This window comes from Dendropsophus ebraccatus, chromosome 1 (genome assembly GCF_027789765.1).
Source record: "Dendropsophus ebraccatus isolate aDenEbr1 chromosome 1, aDenEbr1.pat, whole genome shotgun sequence".
NCBI lineage: Eukaryota > Metazoa > Chordata > Amphibia > Anura > Hylidae > Dendropsophus > Dendropsophus ebraccatus.
The window spans coordinates 42,605,952-42,623,928 of NC_091454.1; the positions used below are offsets into that span (position 1 = coordinate 42,605,952).

At 50.9% G+C, this 17,977-nt stretch overlaps 1 protein-coding gene across 1 annotated transcript in view; it reads right to left on the reverse strand.

The window, feature by feature from the left end:
- Positions 1 to 214: 214 nt before the first annotated feature.
- DDX46 (DEAD-box helicase 46) overlaps positions 215 to 17,977 on the reverse strand; it is a 142,453-nt gene continuing 124,690 nt past the window's right edge. The window contains exons 20-23 of the mRNA XM_069969865.1: positions 9,928 to 10,146; positions 7,289 to 7,433; positions 5,731 to 5,804; positions 215 to 515 (exon numbers count right to left, since the gene is read on the reverse strand). Coding sequence (XP_069825966.1) covers positions 468 to 515; positions 5,731 to 5,804; positions 7,289 to 7,433; positions 9,928 to 10,146 — 486 coding nt within the window. The 3' untranslated portion in view covers positions 215 to 467. The remainder of the gene's footprint in view (positions 516 to 5,730; positions 5,805 to 7,288; positions 7,434 to 9,927; positions 10,147 to 17,977) is intronic.

Below are 17,977 nucleotides of genomic sequence, written 5' to 3' on the forward strand. Positions count from 1 at the left end.
GGGCGCGGGGGGACTCCGGTACATGCATTCCACGTCCGTGATACGTCAGGATCACGGAACGTGGGAATGCAGCCTTACAGTCCATTTTTAGGTCCAGTTTGACCATCATTGTATGTTTTGCAGGGAGATTGTATGTTTTGAATGTATTTAATTAAAAGTTATATTATAGATGTACCCCCCTCTGTGATACATTTTATATACACAAAAAAAGGCATTTGTAAAAATTGAAACAATTTATTTTTCAGAGTGAATTTTAAAACAAATTTAATTTAAGATATTCCAATGCCAGTTTTTTTAAACACTTAAAAAAAAAAATAATAATAATTGTTTCTGCTTTCATCCCTAAGTTTTACCCCATGAATTCATAAAAATAGGAGGTAAAAAAAAAAAAGCTCAATTTACAACGCGAGAAGAAAACTGCAGAGACGACATTCACAAGAGATGACACGTTATCCAGATGTCCAGCTTTAAAGCACTTTGTATCTTCCTTTGTTGGTCGGTTGGTAGGAGTTTTGCTGCAAGAATGCAAATGGTATTAGTTAAAAAGTATGAAAAGATGCAAGATCAATAATGGACAGAAAATTTTGTTTCTGCAGCTTAAAGTGTTTTTCCCCTGCACTTTTAAACGCCATAGCATAAAGCTAAGATATGCCATAACATTAATGTGGTATCAATGGCAGGGTCATCCAAAGATCCTTACAATCAAGGTTTTTTTCCCCCCCTTTCTCCAATTAACTGAACTTCACCAAGGGGAAAGTCCCATGCACCTTTACATTGCTGCAATATTTGCAACAGCGTTAAATTGTACTGCTTTATGTAAGTATAAAGCAGCAGAATCTTTACTTTTCATGGTCATTATCAGGGCCGCCATCAGGGCAGTATTGGCGGTACAGCTGTCAGGGGCCCGGGCTAAAACTAGCATCCAGGAGGGCCCGGCAGTCCAGCATACCTGTGTGTAAGCTCCTGACAGCTGTACCGCACAGGCAGGAAGACACAGGGCCTCCTCCTCACTCTCCCAGGGCCCCCTCCTCTTCCTCACTCCCCCGGGCCCCCTCCTCTTCCTCACTACCCTGGGCCCCTCCCCCACCCCACACAACCTTCTCTAGCAGCTTTCTCCTGTGCTGCGATGTCTGAGGAGAAGGAGGGGCCCGGAGCCGCTGTGTGAGGACCAGTAGGAAAACAGGAAGCACATGGGTCCTGGAGCTTCCCAGCAAGTAAGTGTAGATGTGTGTGTAATCATGTGTGCTGGGGGGGATGATGTGTGCTTGGGGGGGGGGGGGGGTAGGATGTGTGCTGGGGGGGTGAGATGTGTGCTGGGGGGGGGGGGGATGATGTGTGCTGGGGGGGGTAGGATGTGTGCTGGGGGGTAGGATGTGTGCTGGGGGGTAGGATGTGTGCTGGGGGGGGTAGGATGTGTGCTGGGGGGTAGGATGTGTGCTGGGAGGATGATGTGTGCTGGGGGGTAGGATGTGTGCTGGGGGGTAGGATGTGTGCTGGGGGGTAGGATGTGTGCTGGGGGGTAGGATGTGTGCTGGGGGGTAGGATGTGTGCTGGGGGGTAGGATGTGTGCTGGGGGGTAGGATGTGTGCTGGGGGGTAGGATGTGTGCTGGGGGGTAGGATGTGTGCTGGGGGGTAGGATGTGTGCTGGGGGGTAGGATGTGTGCTGGGGGGTATGATGTGTGCTGGGGGGTAGGATGTGTGCTGGGGGGTAGGATGTGTGCTGGGGGGTAGGATGTGTGCTGGGGGGTAGGATGTGTGCTGGGGGGTAGGATGTGTGCTGGGGGGATGATGTGTGCTGGCGGGGTAGGATGTGTGCTGGGGGGGTAGGATGTGTGCTGGGGGGGTAGGATGTGTGCTGGGGGGTAGGATGTGTGCTGGGAGGATGATGTGTGCTGGGGGGGTTATGATGTGTGCTGGGGGGATATGATGTGTGCTGGGGTGGATGATGTGTGCTGGAGGGGATGATGTGTGCTGCGGGGATGATGTGTGCATGTGTGCTGGGGGGATGATGTGTGCTGGGGGGATGATGTGTGCTGGGGAATGATGTGTGCTGGGGAATGGTGTGTGCTGCGGGGATGATGTGTGCATGTGTGCTGGGGGATGATGTGTGCTGGAAGGATGATGTGTGCATGTGTGCTGGGGGATGATGTGTGCTGGAAGGATGATGTGTGCTGCGGAGATGATGTGTGCATGTGTGCTGGGGGGGATGTGTGCTGGGGGCATGATGTGTGCTGGGGGGGATGATGTGTGCTGGGGGGATGATGTGTGCTGGGGGGATGATGTGTGCTGGGGGGATGATGTGTGCTGGGGGGATGATGTGTGCTGGGGGGATGATGTGTGCTGGCGGGGATGATGTGTGCATGTGTGCTGGCGGGGATGATGTGTGCATGTGTGCTGGCGGGGATGATGTGTGCATGTGTGCTGGCGGGGATGATGTGTGCATGTGTGCTGGCGGGGATGATGTGTGCATGTGTGCTGGCGGGGATGATGTGTGCATGTGTGCTGGCGGGGATGATGTGTGCATGTGTGCTGGCGGGGATGATGTGTGCATGTGTGCTGGCGGGGATGATGTGTGCATGTGTGCTGGCGGGGATGATGTGTGCAGGTGTGCTGGCGGGGATGATGTGTGCATGTGTGCTGGCGGGGATGATGTGTGCATGTGTGCTGGCGGGGATGATGTGTGCATGTGTGCTGGCGGGGATGATGTGTGCATGTGTGCTGGCGGGGATGATGTGTGCATGTGTGCTGGCGGGGATGATGTGTGCATGTGTGCTGGCGGGGATGATGTGTGCATGTGTGCTGGGGGGATGATGTGTGCATGTGTGCTGGGGGGGATGTGTGCTGGGGGGATGATGTGTGCTGGGGGGGATGATGTGTGCTGGGGGGGATGATGTGTGCTGGGGGGGATGATGTGTGCTGGGGGGGATGATGTGTGCTGGGGGGATGATGTGTGCAGGTGTGCAGGGGGGGATGATGTGTGCTGGCGGGGATGATGTGTGCTGGGGGGGGATGATGTGTGCTGGGGGGGGGGATGATGTGTGCTGGCGGGGATGATGTGTGCTGGGGGGGATGATGTGTGCTGGGGGGGATGATGTGTGCTGGGGATGATGTGTGCAGGTGTGCTGGGGGGGGATGATGTGTGCTGGCGGGGATGATGTGTGCTGGGGGGGGATGATGTGTGCTGGGGGGATGATGTGTGCTGGGGGGGAGGATGTGTGCTGGGGGGATGATGTGTGCTGGGGGGGATGATGTGTGCTGGCGGGGATGATGTGTGCTGGGGGGGGATGATGTGTGCTGGGGGGATGATGTGTGCTGGGGGGGATGATGTGTGCTGGGGGGGAGGATGTGTGCTGGGGGGGAGGATGTGTGCTGGGGGGGATGATGTGTGCTGGGGGGGATGATGTGTGCTGGGGGGGATGATGTGTGCTGGGGGGGATGATGTGTGCTGGGGGGATGATGTGTGCTGGGGGGGATGATGTGTGCTGGGGGGGATGATGTGTGCTGGGGGGGATGATGTGTGCTGGGGGGATGATGTGTGCATGTGTGCTGGCGGGGATGATGTGTGCATGTGTGCTGGCGGGGATGATGTGTGCATGTGTGCTGGCGGGGATGATGTGTGCATATGTGCTGGCGGGGATGATGTGTGCATGTGTGCTGGCGGGGATGATGTGTGCATGTGTGCTGGGGGGATGATGTGTGCATGTGTGCTGGGGGGGATGATGTGTGCTGGGGGGGATGATGTGTGCTGGGGGGGATGATGTGTGCTGGGGGGGATGATGTGTGCATGTGTGCTGGAAGGATGATGTGTGCATGTGTGCTGGAAGGATGATGTGTGCTGGGGGGGATGATGTGTGCTGGGGGGGATGATGTGTGCATGTGTGCTGGAAGGATGATGTGTGCTGGAAGGATGATGTGTGCATGTGTGCTGGAAGGATGATGTGTGCTGGGGGGATGATGTGTGCTGGGGGGGATGATGTGTGCTGGGGGGGATGATGTGTGCTGGGGGGGATGATGTGTGCTGGGGGGGATGATGTGTGCTGGGGGGGATGATGTGTGCTGGGGGGGATGATGTGTGCTGGGGGGGATGATGTGTGCTGGGGGGGATGATGTGTGCTGGGGGGGATGATGTGTGCTGGGGGGGATGATGTGTGCTGGGGGGGATGATGTGTGCTGGGGGGGGGATGATGTGTGCTGGGGGGGGGGATGATGTGTGCTGGGGGGGATGATGTGCAATCCCTGATCCCCGCACCCTGTCATCCCCAACCTCCTTGCACTCTGTCAGCGCTCTGTTTGCCCCCACATCCCTGATCCCTGTCTAACCCCACATCTCTGATCCCTGCACCGTCTGCCCCGATATCCCTGATCCCTGCACCCTGTCTGCCCCGATATCCCTGATCCCTGCACCCTGTCTGCCCCCCACATCCCTGCACCCTGTCTGCCCCCACATCCCTGCACCCTGTCTGCCCCCACATCCCTGCACCCTGTCTGCCCCCACATCCCAGCAGTATTATTTGGTACCAATGCGTAGAAATATGTCTGCCCCAATATCCCTGATCCCTGTCTAACCCCACATCCCTGATCCCTGCACCCTGTCTGCCCCACATCCCTGATCCCTGCACCCTGTCTGCCCCACATCCCTGATCCCTGCACCCTGTCTGCCCCACATCCCTGATCCCTGCACCCTGTCTGCCCCCACATCCCTGATCCCTGCACCCTGTCTGCCCCCACATCCCTGATCCCTGCACCGTCTGCCCCAATATCCCTGATCCCTGCACCCTGTCTGCCCCCACATCCCTGATCCCTGCACCCCGTCTGCTCCACATCCCTGATCCCTGCACCCCGTCTGCCCCACATCCCTGATCCCTGCACCCTGTCTGCCCCCACATCCCTGATCCCTGCACCCAGTCTGCCCCCACATCCCTGCACCCTGTGTGCCCCCACATCCCTGATCCCTGCACCCTGTCTGCCCCCACATCCCTGCACCCTGTCTGCCCCCACATCCCAGCAGTATTATTTGGTACCAATGCGTAGAAATATTTTGTGGCCATGTGTAGGGGGCTTGTGCTCCTGATCTTTTAAGACCCCAGCAACACTCCTCTCAGACCACCTTCTTTATTTAACTATGACTGTGTAGTGGTTTAATGTCTAAGCACTTGGGGCCCCACTTTTAAATTGTGCCCAGGGCCACATTTGACCTAAAACCAGCCCTGGCCCTTGGGTTCAATAGTTTTTATTTTAATTAATAGTGCACGGAAGTTGGCTGGCGTGGGATGTATCCAAAGAGACCCAGCTTTCCAGAATTATCCCAGATACACCCAGTTACTTCAAAGACATCAGTCAAAAATACGTCCCATGTTTTTTTGTTAATGGGGGGGCCCAGACACTCCGGCTGTATGGGGCCCCGAAATTTCTGATGGCGGCCCTGGTCATGATCATATAAAAGGTTAAATCTGTTCCTAGTAAATATAGTGGAGGCGCAGGCTTTATACTGGCAGCTGAGCTCCCATGGTCCCTGCACAGGAGACCCACAGTACCCTATTCTAGGCCAATTGTGAAAAGCTAGCAGTCTATATAGGGTTCTTATTCTATACATCGTAAAATAGTGTATCTGTGCTCATTAAGAAGTTAAAGTTATGAATAGACGTTATATAATTTGTGATTATAAAAACAACACACAACCATAACACAAACTTAGAATGACATTACACCTAAATGCTCCTTGTACTTACCAGTCTGATAAGTTCTTCCTTGATAAGTCGGGTGATTTCCGCCTTTGCTTTCTGTACAGCCAATTCACTGGCACCTAGAGTTAAGACACATACATGTTATAAGCATTCACCTCCCCAAAAGGAAAATCCCATGTTGAGTGCAGACCTTCGATTTAACATACTGCATAGTAGGGATGCACGATGCACCAAAATATTGATACTACTATCGATATTTCAGGCAAAAAAACGGTTCAATACCAGGATTTCCTGGTATCCGATACTTTATGCTAAGCTGCATAATAGAGCAGCTTAAAGTATAGCGCAGAGAACACGGCCGGCGGCTATATGAGCGCCGGCCATGTTCTCTGTGTCGCCCCCAGCCCCCTGGTGTCACCTTTGCACACTTCGCTCCCAGAGTCGGCAGGTCGGTATTTGTTGCTCTGGAGAGAGAGGGATCCCGGGAGGCTGAGCGGATGTCTGGAGAGCTGGGGAGGGGCGCGGGCCCTGGTATCACTGACAGCTGGAGAGAAGCGCACACACAGGACTCAGAGGTGACCTATAGAAGACCCGAGAGATGACCAGGGGGAGACAGGTCTGTCGGGGTAGGGGGCGCTGCCTGGACTGCAAGTAAGGAGCTATGCGCACTGCCTCCGAAAGGGTCAGCAACGGATTAACCACTGTGGTGCCGGATGACATTGTGGGGAAGGGACCTTTCAGTGTGCTGGGCGCTGTACACATTGTGCAGCCACTCTGAGAGGAAAAACAGGAGAGCGGCTGAAAGGTACAAAAGTTTAGACAGTGGCTGCATGGCCTGCCGGGAAAGTGCTGTCACTGCCTGTCAGGAGAGGAGTGTGCTGATCTATAGGGGAGATCACAGCAGCACAGAGGATGTCAGGAGAGGAGTGTGCTGATCTATAGGGGAGATCACAGCAGCACAGAGGATGTCAGGAGAGGAGTGTGCTGATCTATAAGGGAGGTCACAGCAGCACAGAGGATGTCAGGAGAGGAGGAGGCTGATCTTATAGGGGAGGTTTCCCGGGTCACTGCAGCACAGAGGATGTCAGGAGAGGAGGGTGCTGATCTATAGGGGAGGTCACAGCAGCACAGAGGATTTCAGGAGAGGAAGGAGTGTGCTGATCTTATAGGGGAGGTCACAGCAACACAGAGGATGTCAGGAGAGGAAGGAGTGTGCTGATCTTATAGGGGAGGTCACAGCAGCACAGAGGATGTCAGGAGAGGAGAGTGCTGATCTTATAATGGGGGTGTTTTTTTTCGAGGTATTGAACTGGTATAGAGTATCGGAATAAAAAAATCGAGTATTGGTATCGAACTTAAAATTCTGGTATCGTGACATCACTACTGCATAGATCGCATTAAAACATTGGATTAAAAGTATTTCCCATAAAACTTACATAGCTATTAAACAGGTCAATGTAGGGCCTGGGCAGGGTTGTCTCCAAGTTAGTCTATCCTAAATAGCGTCAAATATTGCCATTTAATGACCAAATAATTACCCCCAGGGACTCGCCTACCCCTTTAAGAAGACTCTTAATAAATAAAAATAAAATTAAGTACTTACTTTCAATGGCCAAATAAATTTTTCTTTCGCCTTCCTTGGGGTCTTTGCCAGGTGGAAAATAGGTGCCCCTAATGGTGATGGCTGCCTCAGAATATTCACTGATCCTCTGAAGTGCTTCTTTTGAAGTTACTTTCCACCTTGCAGTCTGAAAAGTATAGAAGAAAAACAAACAAAAAAAAAACAAACAGTAATTATTTATTCAGACCTTCCGATACATACTACAGTCACGGCCAAAAGTTTTGAGAATGACAAATAATATATTTTCACATAATCTGCTGCCCTCTGGTTTTTATGTTTGTCAGATGTTTTTATCACATACAGAAATATAATTGCAATCATATTATGAGTAACAAAAGCTTATATTGACAGTTAGAATGAGTTAATGCAGCAAGTCAATATTTGCAGTGTTGACCCTTCTTCTTCAGGACCTCTGCAATTCTCCCTGGCATGCTCTCTATCAACTTCTGGACCAAATCCTGACTGATAGCAGTCCATTCTTACACAATCAATGCTTGCATTTTGTCAGAATTTGTTAGTTTTTGTTTGTCCACTCGTCTCTTGATGATTGACCATAAGTTCCCAATGGGATTAAGATCTGGGGAGTTTCCAGGCCATGGACCCAAAATGTCTAGGTTTTGTTCCCTGAGCCATTTAGTTATCACCTTTGCTTTATGGCAAGGTGCTCCATCATGCTGGAAAAGGCATTGTTGATCGCCTAACTGTTCTTGGACAGTTGGGAGAAGTTGCTTTTGGAGGACATTCTGGTACAATTCTTTATTCATGGCTGTGTTTTTAGGCAAGACTGTGAGAGACGATTCCCTTGGCTGAGAAGCAACCACACATGAATGGTTTCAGGATGCTTTACAGTTGGCATGAGACAAGACTGGTGGTAGCGCTCACCTAGTCTTCTCCAAATAAGCTGTTTTCCAGATGTCCCAATCGGAAAGGGGATTCATCAGAAAAATTACTTTACCCCAGTCCTCAGCAGTCCACTCCCTGTACCTTTTGCAGAATATCAGTCTGTCCCTGATGTTTTTTCTGTAGAGAAGTGGCTTCTTTGCTGCCCTCCTTGAGACCAGGCCTTGCTCCAAGAGTCTCCGCCTCACAGTGCGTGCAGATGCACTCACACCTGCCTGCTGCCATTACTGAGCAAGCTCTGCTCTGCTGGTAGCCCGATCCCGCAGCTCAAACACTTTTAAGAGACAGTCCTGGCGCTTGCTGGTCTTTCTTGGGTGCCCTGGAGCCTTTTTGGCAACAATGGAACCTTTCTCCTTGAAGTTCTTGATGATGCAATAGATTGTTGACTGAGGTGCAATCTTTCTAGCTGCGATACTCTTCCCTGTTAGGCCATTTTTGTGCAGTACAATGATGACTGCACACGTTTCTTTAGAGATAACCATGGTTAACAGAAGAGAAACAATGATGCCAAGCACCAGCCTCCTTTTAAAGTGTCCAGTGGTGTCATTCTTACTTAGGGTGCCGTCACACGTACCGTATCGCTGTGCATTTATCGCTTCAAGTTTCTCGCACATAAATCCACAGTCATACCGATTGCTATCAAGTCAATGTATGTTTATTCTCACTGTGTGTTTGGTGCGATTTTTACATGCGAGTTTTGATTTTCATATGATTTTCACAGGCGAGTTCAATACCACAAAAAATCCAGCTACTTTCATGCGAGTTTGATGCGAGTTTTGTGCGAGAAATAAGCAGCGATACGGTATGTGTGATGGCTCTCTTAATCATGACAGATTGATCTCCAGCCCTGTCCTCATCAACACCCACACCTGTGTTAAAGGAGCAATCACTGAAACGATGTTAGCTGGTCCTTTTAAGGCAAGGCTGCAATGATGTTTAAATGTGTTTTGGGGGATAAAGTTAATTTTCTAGGCAAATATTGACTTTGGAAGTAACTGCTGTTAAGCTGATCACTCTTTATAACATTCTGGAGTATATGCAAATTGCCATCTTAAAAACTGAAGCAGCAGACTTTGTAAAGATTTCTTATTTGTAACATTCTCAAAACTTTTGGCCACGACTGTATACAGCAGCCAGGTTAGGGCCTGTTCTTTGACTAAGATTGTGGTATACCACAGTAGACTTGCTGCCTAAGGCCTAAGACCACAATGCATCAGTCAGGTTTGTAGAGAAGTTTTTGTTATTTAAGGGTTCCTTCGCATGTACCGGACCCGCAGCGGGTTTTGCAGTGGAATCTGCTGCTAATCCGTTGTCAGTTCTTTTCTATGAGAATACATACTCGCAGCGGGACTAATATCCCGAGTATGTAAGTTAACCCACCGCTAGCCGGCTCCACGCTCCGGCTTGCTTCGGGGTTCCCGGCGTCTGCACGTCTCGCTCAGCCAATCAGTGCACTGTCCCATTGCAGCCACTGATCAGCCTAGTGGAACGTAGAGTCGGGAACCCCCGAAGCGTGGAGCAGGTGATGTATGCTCCGGCAGGCAGGGGGTTAACTTACATACTTGGGATGTCAGTCCCGCTGCAAGTATGTATTCTCATAGAAAAGAACTGGCAATGGATCCGCAGCGGACTTCGCAGCGTGAAATCCGCTGCTGATTCGGTACGCGTGAAGCTACCCAGTATTACAGTACTACAGCTACTACAGTATTTACTGAGCATACCTGAGGGAAGTCATTGATCTCCAGCTCCTCCTCGTATCTCTTAAAGGACTCATTGGGACCAGCCTCCTGTTTATCCTCTTCCAGTTTCTCAACTGGCACATAATTGAGTTTGGCATTGATCTTTTCTGCCAATTGTTCAGCAATTGTTTTTGCAGACACTGTTGGAGCCAATATTGTGCCGCCCCTGAGGATAGCATTTGTGGCTTGTTGCATTACATCCTAAAGAGATCAAAAACAAACCAAAATTCATAATAACCTCTTAACAGTTAATCCTGATGAGAGCTTAGGTTCCTGATAAAATCTTTTTCTTTCAAATCAACTGGTTTCAGAAAATTATATAGATTTGTAATTTACTTCTATTTAACAATCTCAAGTCTTCCAGTACTTATCACCTGCTGTATGTACTGCAGGTAATGTTCTCTGTTCAGCCTGACACAGTACTCTCTTCTGACATCTCTGTCTGACACATGAACTGTCCAGAGCAGTAGCAAGTCCCCAAAGAAAACCTTTCCTGCTCAGGACACTTCTAGTGTTGGACAAAGATGTCAGCAGAGAGCTCTGTGTGGGACTGAAAACAACATTTTCTGCAGGACATACAGCAGCTGATAAGTATGCGAGAATGTGACATTTTTAACCTCTTAAGGACATAGGACGTACCGGTACGTCCTATGTCCTCACTTGCACTTCAAAGCGGGGCCGCGCGGCGGCCCCGCTTTGAAGTGCCGCGATCCCGGGTCCCGCGTGTAGCCCGGGACCGCCGCTATTAGCGGGCACGGTCTGATCGCCGTGCCCGCTAATTAGCTAATCGGAGGCAGCTGTCAAAGTTGACAGCTGCCTCCGATTACCGGAGGCAACGTTTCCCTGGTGTCTAGTGGGGGAGATCGCTCCTCCGGGACCTTGTCCCGGAGGAGCGATCTCCGTTACTGAAGCCGGCCGGGGACGCGTCCAAGATGGCGCCGTCCTCGGCTCGGCACTCGTTCGTTTTCGGCTGCAGCAGCCGAAAGCAAACGAGTGCCGATCTCATGGATCTCTGCAGCATATCTATGCTGCAGAGATCTCAATGAGAGATCCAAGTGTATATACTAGAAGTCCCCCAGGGGGGCTTCTAGTATATGTGTAAAAAAAAAAAAAAAAAAAAAAAAAAAAGTGTTGTTAATAGTAAAAAGCCCCCTCCCCTAATAAAAGTCTGAATCACCCCCCTTTTCCCAGGTTTTAAATAAAAGTAAACAAATAAATAAATAAACATGTTTACTATCGCCGCGTGCGTAATCGCCCGAACTATTAATTAATCACATTCCTGATCTCGTACGGTAAACGGCGTCAGCGCAAAAAAATCCCAAAGTGCAAAATTGCGCATTTTTGGTCGCATCAAATCCAGAAAAAATGTAATAAAAAGCGATCAAAAAGACGTATATGGGCAGTCAAGGTACCGATAGAAAGATCAAATCATGGCGCAAAAAATGACACCTCGCACAGCCCCATAGACCAAAGGATAAAAGCGCTATAAGCCTGGGAATGGAGCGATTTTAAGGAACGTATATTGGTTAACAACGGTTTGAATTTTTTACAGACCATCAGATACAATATAAGTTATACATGTTATATATCGTTTTAATCGTAACGACTTGAGGAACATGCATAACAAGTCAGTTTTACCCCAGGGTGAATGGCGTAAAAACACATTTCCCCCCAAATAAAAGAAATGCGTTTTTTTTTTCAATTTCACCACACTTCGAATTTTTTTCTGGTTTCGCAGTGTACTTTATGCAAAAATTCAGCCTGTAATTGCAAAGTAAAATTAGTGACGCAAAAAATAAGGGGTCATGTGGGTTTCTAGGTGGAAAAATGCAAGTGCTATGACCTTTTAAACACAAGGAGGAAAAACCGAAAACGTAAAAACGAAAATGGGCCATGTCCTTAAAGGGTTAACCCCTTCCCTGCCGGGACAATTTTCGTTTTGGCTTTTTCTCCTCTTGTTTAAAAGGCCATAGCGCTTGCATTTTTTCACCTACAGACCCACATGAGCCCATATTTTTTGCGCCACTAATTGTACTTTGCAATGACAAACTTAATTTTTGCATAAAATGTGCTGCCAAACTTTATAATTATATTATAAAGTTTGTAATTAAATTACAAAATTATATGCGCAGTAAAATTTAAAATAAAACACAATGTTTTTTATTAGGGGGGTTTTGTGTTTACGTCATTCTCCCTATGGTGAAACTGACTTATTATCTATGTTCATCAAGTCGCTACGATTACAATGATATGCAACTTGCATAACTTTTATTATTATTATTTGATGGCTTTTAAAAAATTAAAAAAACTAAATGTTCCTTAAAATTTTATCCTTTGGTCTATGGTGCCGTGTGAGGTGTGATTTTTTTTTGCACCATGATGTGTTCTTTCTATCGGTATCTTACTTGGGTATATGCGACTTTGTTGCAATTTTTCTGGGTCTGATGCAACCAAAAATGCGCTTTGGAATTTTTTTGCGCTTACACCGTTTACCGTGCGAGATCAGGAATGTGATAATTTAATAGTTCGGGTGATTATGTATGCAGCGATACCAAATATGTTTATTTTATCATTTATTTATAAAAAATGGGAGAAGGGGGACGATTCAAACTTTTAATAGGGGAGGGAATACATTAATTAGAAGTCTCCTGCAGCAGAACAGATACATAGAATACTGAGTCGGGATCAGCGTCATTCCAACGCAGAGTCCCGGCCCAGCCGATACAACTGATCCCCCCTAGTTGATCACATCGCGGGGGATCCAGCCACTAGACACCAGGGAGAGGGGCTAGGGAGGACTTTTAAATTAAGCTGTCATGTTTGACAGCTGCATTTAACTGTTCTAATCAGTACCTGCTAATAGCCGTGGTCCCAGGCTGCAGAAAGCATCCGGGATCAGAAAGCATCCGGGATCGCTGATGTCCACAGCGGGATTAAATAGAAGTAAATTACAAATCTATAAAAACTTTCTGAAATCAGTTGATTGGAAAGAAAATGATTTTCACTGGATAACCCCTTTAATAGCATTTGCTTCCTTTGGCTGGTTTTCCCGTCAGTTCAGACTGACAGGAGAAATAAAATTGAAAGTCTGTTTGTGGTCCTATCTGTGGTTTCCTCTTTTTTAAGCAACCCTACCCCCTTCCTGTATTAAAAAAATATATATATATTACAAATTGTCTCCCTACTTCTCTTTCATTTTTCTTTTAAGTTTTGCTGTGGCACTCTATTCACTACTTGTTCCTGCAATAAAATCCTTTTACGATCATTACCACCTCCCTAAATGTGCACAGCATTATATATTAAAAAAGAGGATTTTTGTACTCACCGTAAAATCCCTTTCTTGTGGCTTCATTGGGGGACACAGCACCAGTGGGTATAGGCTACTGCCACTAGGAGGCGACACTAGACAGAAGAAGTGACTCCGCCTGGCAGGCTATACCCCCCCTACAGACACCAGGCTAACTCAGTTAAGTCACAAGCAGTAGTACACAGTAAGGAAAACAACAAGCAAAAAACCAGGCTGGTCCTGGGAACAAAAAACCCAAGAACAGAACAAGCCCTGGGAGCAACCACCTCAAAAAAACAGGGTGGGAGCTGTGTCCCCCAATAAAGCCACAAGAAAGGGATTTTACGGTGAGTACAAAAATCCTCTTTTCTTGTGCCTGTCATTGGGGGACACAGCACCAGTGGGACGTACAAAAGCAGTCCCAGAGGGTGGGGAAAGAAAACGACAATCCCCATGCGGCCTGCCTGACACACGGCGGCCTGCAGAACCGTGCGGCCGAGACTGGCATCAGAGGAAGCCAGGACATGGACCTGATAGAACTTTGAAAAAAGTGCGAACCGAAGCCCAGGTGGCAGCTTTGCAGACCTGGGACACTGAGGCCAGATGGCGAACTGCCCAAGAAGCCCCCATCGCCCGAGTAGAATGAGCAGTGACCCGAAAAGGCGGAGCCCTGCCACGAACGCGGTAGGCCTCCGTGATGGCTGCCCTGATCCAACGCCCAATGGTGGTCTTGGAGGCAGCCAGCCCCTTGCACGGACCTGATGGGACCACGAACAGGGAATCCGAGTGGTGGAAGGAATCAGTGACGGATAAGTACATCCGTATGGCCGGGACAAGGTCCAAACAATGCAGGGACCGTTACCAATGATGGGAGGGGGCAGGACAAAAAGAGGGGAGAATTATATCCTCATTAATGTGAAATGCCGACACGACCTTCGGCAGGAAGGAAGGAATAGGGTGAAGCACAACCTTGTCCTTGTGAAGGACCAGGTAAGGGGAGCGACAAGAGAGTGCCGCCAGTTCAGACACCCTACGGATGGACGTAATTGCTACCAAGAAGGCGACCTTCCAAGAAAAAAGATGAGACACCTCCCGTAAAGGCTCAAAGGGAGGACCTTGCAGAACCTTGAGGACCAAATCAAGGTCCCAGGGCTCCACAGGCTGTCGGAAGGGAGGGGCCAAATGGGCCACCCCCTGAAGAAAAGTCTTCACCTGAGGGCGAAAAACAAGAGCCCACTGAAAAAGAACAGACAAGGCAGAAACCTGAGAACGTAAGGTGGAATGACTGAGGCCCTTATCCAGACCGGAGTGCAAAAAGGAAAGAATCTTGGGCGTGGAACACACCATGGGGTGAAAATTATTCTGTTCACACCAGGAAAAGAAGGCCTTCCACACGCGATGGTAGATCTGAGCCGACTGAGGCTTACGGGCCTTAAGCATGGTTTGGATGACTGGTTCCGAAAACCCACGGAACCTTAATACCGCGGCCTCAACAACCACGCCATTAAACTCAGCTGAGGTAAACTGGGGTGGAATATTGGCCCTTGTGAAAGGAGGTCAGCCCGCAGGGGAAGACGCCATGGGGCGTCGACCAGGAAGTGCACTAAGTTGGCGTACCAGGACCGACGCGGCCAGTCTGGAGCGACAAGAATGGCAGGAACGCCGAGTGCCTTGATGCGCTTCAGGAAGCGCGGGAGAAAGGGCAGAGGAGGGAAGACGTAAATCAGGGAGAACAGGGAGATTGGTCCACTGAGACAGGGCGAGAAAGATGGGAAGACGAGCCTCCATCGGCGACAAAGAGCCCTGAGCTGTGTGGCTCTCGAAGACAGCCCCCCACCCGGTCAGGTTGGCATCCGTGGAGATGACCAGCCAAATGAGGGGGAGAAATGAGCCGCCGAGAAGGGCCACCAGGGAGGTCAACCAAAGAAGCTCCCTGCAAACGGCAGGGGGGAGGAGGATCTTCTTGTGGAGAGACAGAGGGGAACTGTCCCACTGAGACAGAATCGCTCCCTGCAGAGGGCATGAGTAAAATTGAGCGACTGCTGGCGCAAAGCAGAGCGACTGCCGAGAACAGGGAGGCAACCTAGTCTGGGGCGGGGGGGGGGGGCGGAGAACGCGGGCCGCCTCAGTGTTGAAAAGCATGCTGAGAAACTCCATAGAATGCTCCCGAGACGCGACCACCAACCGTAAGGATTCCATGCAGAACCGCCGCAGGCAAACAAACTTGTTCAGCCGCTTCAAATCCCGGATAGGACGGACGGAACAGTCTTTTTTTTTTTTTGGGGGGGACAGTGAACAGATAGGAATAGGATCCCTGGAAGCGCTTGGAGGGGAGGACTGGGACCACAACTCCTTGAGCAAGGACAGTCTGAACTGCCCGGAAAAGCTCGTAAAGCCGTGCCGAAGACCGTGGGAGATTGATGGGAAGAAAAGAGGGGGTGGGATGGACACAAACTCGATCTTGTATCCCGAAGATACCACCTCCCGACCCACACATCGGACACATGGGCGATCCAAACCTCCTTGAAGGAGTGCAGACGACCCCCCAACTGAGAAAGAGACCGGAGTGGGGAAGGACCCTCAGGAAGACGACTTGGGGGCAGGACCCCTGGAAGGGCGAGAGCGGGGCTGCCAGGGAGGACGGGGTTTGAAGGAGGGCTTCCTAGAAGAAGAGGGAGCTGGAGGCGTATCCATAGCAGGGTGCCGACGCGCCGAGGCTCAAAGGAGCGGAATCGGCTGGATCGCCTGGTAGGCTGCGGACGTCGGGACCGATTTTGAGGGAGCAAGGAGCTCTGCCCTGCAGTAGCATCCGAGATTAACTTATCCAGGCGCTCCCCAAAAAGACTGCTTCCTGCAAAGGGAAGAGAAGTAAACGCCTTCTTGGAGGCGGCGTCAGCTGACCAGGATTTTAGCCAGACAGAGCGTGGATGGCTACAGAGTGCGCCAGGGCCCGAGCAAACAAACGAGCGGCTTCCTGAGAAGCGTCGCACAAGTATTTGGATGCCTGCAGAATCTGTGTGGCCAGAGACAGGAGGTCCTCACGTGGAGAGTCCAGGGAGAGGTCATGGAGTAACTGTCTGGCCCAAGAGGAACAAGCTTTGCTGACCCAAGATGCTGCAAAGGTAGGACGCAAGTTCGAACCAGCTGCAATAAAGACAGATTTTCTTGTCCACTGGGTCAATGAGTGAAGCACCATCTGCCAGAGGCAGAGTAGTAGACTTGGCGAGTCGTGAAACAGGAGGGTCCACCGATGGGGGCACCGTCCATGCAGAGGCTAAGTTAGGGGAGAAGGGAAACCAAACCTCGGCATGCTTAGAGTATGGAATCCGCCAGTCAGGGTGTTTCCACTCCTTGGCGAGAAGATCCTCAAAAACCGTGTGACTGGGAAAAACCAAGGGCTGCCGTTCATGGCGACTGAAGGAGACTTCACTCTTAGATGTAGAAGGGGACTCTTCCTGAATACGCAAGGTGTCCCACACTGCACGGATCAAGGCTTGCACAGCAGAGGCCAGCTGATCCTCCCTGTCAGACTCTGAGGCAGAGTCAGAGGGGTCCCCCGAGGTGGCGGAAAGGGGTCGCTGGGAAGCAGAACCGCCTGCAGTGGATCTGACAGGAGAAGGGTCTGAGGAAAACCGAGAGGGTGACCGTGAGACAGAGAGTCTAGATCTCTTATGAGACCGTCCTCTGGAAGGGGAGTCCGGAGATATCCTGGATGGTCCCGCAGCTGGGGGCGCCTGGGAGGCCAACCGCTCAATGGCATCAAACATGACCTGAGACAGCTCAGAGAGGTCACCGATCGCCTGTGACAGGGACCTAGCCCAGTCAGGAGAGGCTACATCTGAGCTTGGAGGGGGGGGCTCCTGGGAGTTAGCACCACGGTTAAGGCATAGCAGGCACAGTGAACCAGGCTGACTGCAGGGGAACTTCTTATTACAGCGAGCACACGCAAAGTGTGTCGCCACAGCCGCGGGGGTGAGCTGCCTAGGGGGGGTCGTCCAAGAAGGGCAAACATGGTAGCTAGGGCTGTTAGCCTGGGGAGTGGAGGAGGGGGATATCACCCACTGGGTGAGCTTACCCGACCCTGGACCTGCTGTGTCGGCCACTGGAGCTGCACTTGCACTGGATGCTGGAGCAGCTGCTGCACTGGATGCTGGAGCAGCTGCTGCACTGGATGCTGGAGCTGCTGCTGCACTGAACGCTGGAGCTTCTGCTGCTGCACTGAACGCTGGAGCTGTGGAGCTGACAGGCTGGGGAAACGCAGGTAGCCACAAACTGCTGCACTGAGAATAGTCAGCAGAGAGGAGGAGGGAGAAAAACAAGGGTGGGGGCCACTGGAAAAGGAGTAGCCAATGAGAGCAGAGCAGGCGGGCGGGAAGGAGAAGTACGGGCGGGCGCTCCGCCCCCAGTGACGTCACACATGTGCGGCCGATGCGGCAGATGTGGCCTAGCTCCGGCCAAAGCCGGGGACTAAATTTATGGGGCAGGGCGGCGGCAGCGAGGCGGCGGCGCGGAGCGCCGGGCAAGCGTGGCCACTGAAGGAAAGGGGGGGGGGGGGGGGGGGGGGAAAGAGTCAGCAACCTCCTCTAAGAAGCTGCAGCAAAGCCCCAGGTGCGGCCCACGGTGATGCGGCCTAGCCGGGGACTAAAGTTATGGGTCGGGCCGGCGGCCGCGAGGAGGCAGCGCGGAACGGCGAAAATGTGGAGGGAAGGGGGGAGGGAAAGACCCATGACCCCTCCGGTGGTCCCC